The 2,895-nt window shown below is 36.8% G+C and overlaps 1 protein-coding gene across 10 annotated transcripts in view; it reads left to right on the top strand.

Annotated features, from left to right (window-relative positions):
- LOC111868278 (caskin-2) overlaps positions 1-2,022 on the top strand; it is a 433,019-nt gene extending 430,997 nt beyond the window's left edge. For all 10 annotated transcript variants that reach the window (XM_023858788.2, XM_033752994.1, XM_023858787.2 and 7 more), the window contains 2 exons: positions 678-750; positions 886-2,022. In XM_023858788.2, the coding sequence (XP_023714556.1) occupies positions 678-750; positions 886-1,003 (191 nt within the window). In that variant the 3' untranslated portion in view covers positions 1,004-2,022. The remainder of the gene's footprint in view (positions 1-677; positions 751-885) is intronic.
- Positions 2,023-2,895: the final 873 nt, after the last annotated feature.

Raw genomic sequence — 2,895 nt, 5'->3', positions numbered from 1 at the left:
CGAACCCCCCCAGACGATTTAAATCCCTGACGAAACATACACGACGAACCACGGCAACGGGTTAATGCTTTATATAAATGTTAAAATATTTTTATCTTTTCTTACCTTCTGGGAGGTCCCCCTAAATATTTTCTTCCTCTGGACCAATAAAGACATTTTGTTGGGAAGCTTACCTCTGTCAAATTTTCCAGTGTCTCCCTTGCAGTCTTTTATAATTGTAAATAAAATTTGCCGTTAAGTAAAATGTACAGTGTCATTATTTCTGAAATTCTTTGTGGACAAAGGAGGTGAAACCTGTTCTTTCACGAAATGTACTTCAGTTGATGTCAGTTGAGCAGCTGCCTTAGAACTTATAATATTTATTTCTTGAGATCAATAATGATTCAGAATTTTTACATCAACTCTTTTTTTCTCCTTCAAATGATAGATAATTAGAAATGCTAACTTACTTGAAGGTTCTGTTATTCATCCAGGTTTTATTTCTCACTGGGTCTCTCCTTCTAAACGGCTTAACCTCTCCCCATACCCCCTGGAATATTCTAAACAAGTTTCATTAACTGTAAATTGAATATCCAGACCAAGCTCTAATTCACCTATCATCTTGAAAATATGTTGTGTCACTGTTAAAATGCAGTGTCTGTGATCTGTAGCCTGCCATTCAAATTATTTCATTTCAGATTATGTGCCTCCAAAACTAGTCCAGCATTCTCCAAGCGATCTTGCAGCTAGTCAAAAGGCATTAAGAGAAAGGTAATTAATTTTTCAAGTTCTGTCAGAGATTGTTGTAAACTCTTTTAGTAAAATGTTGCTGTTATTTAGTGCATAACAGATGCCACAGAAATGTAATAGAGAAACTGTTGCATTAATTTTTTTAATCCATTACAGAGCAGCAGGCCAGGAACCAGCTGATGTGTTGAATGATATTGGGAACATGCTTGCCAACCTAACAGATGAGCTAGATGCCATGTTGGAAGAAGAGAAACGACAAGGGCTCAACCAGTGAAGAATTAGTTTCTAGCAATGGGAAATTAAATAGGTACTACTGCATGTTTTGAAAGTATGAGGAAGTCAGTGTTCAAAATTCTGTCTTGTTTTCCAAACCCATGGTTGGTTTATAAACGTATGATGCAGTTGAATCATAAGCATGATTTGTGTATACATTTGTTACTTCATAGTGCTGAATAAAGTCAGCTCTCCTTTATAAAATTATGTAAGACTCATATTCAATTTTTGCTAGTTAGGCTTACATTGCTGTGCAAAGAAGTCCTTTTCAAAACAAGAATATCATTCTAGAATTCTCAGAAAATCACTGTTTGTCCATCTGACAATAACATGATCCCGTTATAAAATAAGAGACAGGTAGCAGGACTAGTATACTTGTATGAAGTCACTTTGGCTAGATGTTTATGTTACATTTGTTACAAATAAACCACATGGTTGTCATGGAGTGTTGGAATGTTTGTGAATAGCTTTACATTCAGTATGTTTAACATCTTGATATGCTACAGTAAATTAACTTATATTGGTGATGTTAATGGATTGATGCCCAAGCAGCTTAGTGTCTGCCTACCTTCATCTGTCACTCACATTTCAGCACATAATTCATTCAATAACATGTTCTGAGCGTCAGTTTTAAGAGGGTCTGATGGTGGTATATTATCGTCCTCCATTAACACGAAGACAAGGCAAATTACCAAATCCCAATATTGACATTGGTACACCAAAGTTGAACGTGTCCATAAATAGTAGAATCTTCACTAAAGGGTAGACTTAGTATTATTGGGTTATTAGACTCGTCCATCATCTAGTCTTCTGAACAGAACAGGATGTTTTGAAAACTGCATCTACAGTGGAACCTTGCTTAATGAGCATAATTCGTTCCAGAATCTTACTCGTAATGCGAAACGCTCGTTAAGCGAAACATTTTTTCCCATATAAATTAACGTAAAATACGATAATGCGTTCCATGCCGAAAAGAATTCAAAAAATTTGATGTATAACGTTTATCCAAAGAAAATTATATATACATTGTTAAGGAGCGTGAATCTTCTTCATCTTTTCTTCTGTGCGGAATGAACCAACCTGGAATGCGAATTCGATTTGCAGACAAAAAAAAAATCGAAATAATTAGTTTATTATTTATGATACATATCTAATTCTTTTTTACTAGAAAGCTGTCTAGAGACATTTGTTTTTGGCAACGCTTCAAAATTTGGTGAAAATGCGACACACCATTATCATTAAATAAATTTGTAGCGCGCATAGCCACTGCCTTATTAGGGTGATGCTTCTATGTATGATGCAACAGTTTCCCATGCTTTCAGCATTTCTCTTATTGCGCCAGAAGATTGTTGCTTTGCTGTTACCTCCTCCTCCTCCTCCTCCTCCTCTGACAAACTCTCCTCCACAACTTCTTACTGTGAAACACAATGCAACTCCATAAGCTCTTCAGTGGTTAGCTCTTGCCTGTGCTCTTCCACAAGCTCATCGATATCTTATTCTCTTTAACTTCTCGAACCACCCACGGCTTCCCTTAAATGCTGCTTCTTCGGCCGTTGATCCTGGCATCTTCTTAACGAGGTCGGCGAAAATAACTTTCGCCTTCTCACAAATGATGTTCTCGTTAATAGTGTCGCCTTGCAATTGCTTTTCGTTTATCCATATGAGGAGCAACCTTTCAACATTCTCGAGAATATACGTAACTGTTGCATAGATATTCTTGTCACTCCCTTTGAAGCATCTATCTCCTTAATCTTGTCCTTGTTCTTGAGGATAGTGCAAATCGTTGATGTAGACCGACTGTATGTGCGTGCTAGATCAGCCACGCTCACACCTCGTTCTCGCTTTTCAATGATTTTACGTTTCATTTCTACTGTTATTTTTATTCTCTTATGG

Source organism: Cryptotermes secundus, unplaced genomic scaffold, assembly GCF_002891405.2.
Source record: "Cryptotermes secundus unplaced genomic scaffold, Csec_1.0 scaffold1003, whole genome shotgun sequence".
Lineage (NCBI taxonomy): Eukaryota > Metazoa > Arthropoda > Insecta > Blattodea > Kalotermitidae > Cryptotermes > Cryptotermes secundus.
This window is presented reverse-complemented; position numbering and strand designations above follow the sequence as displayed.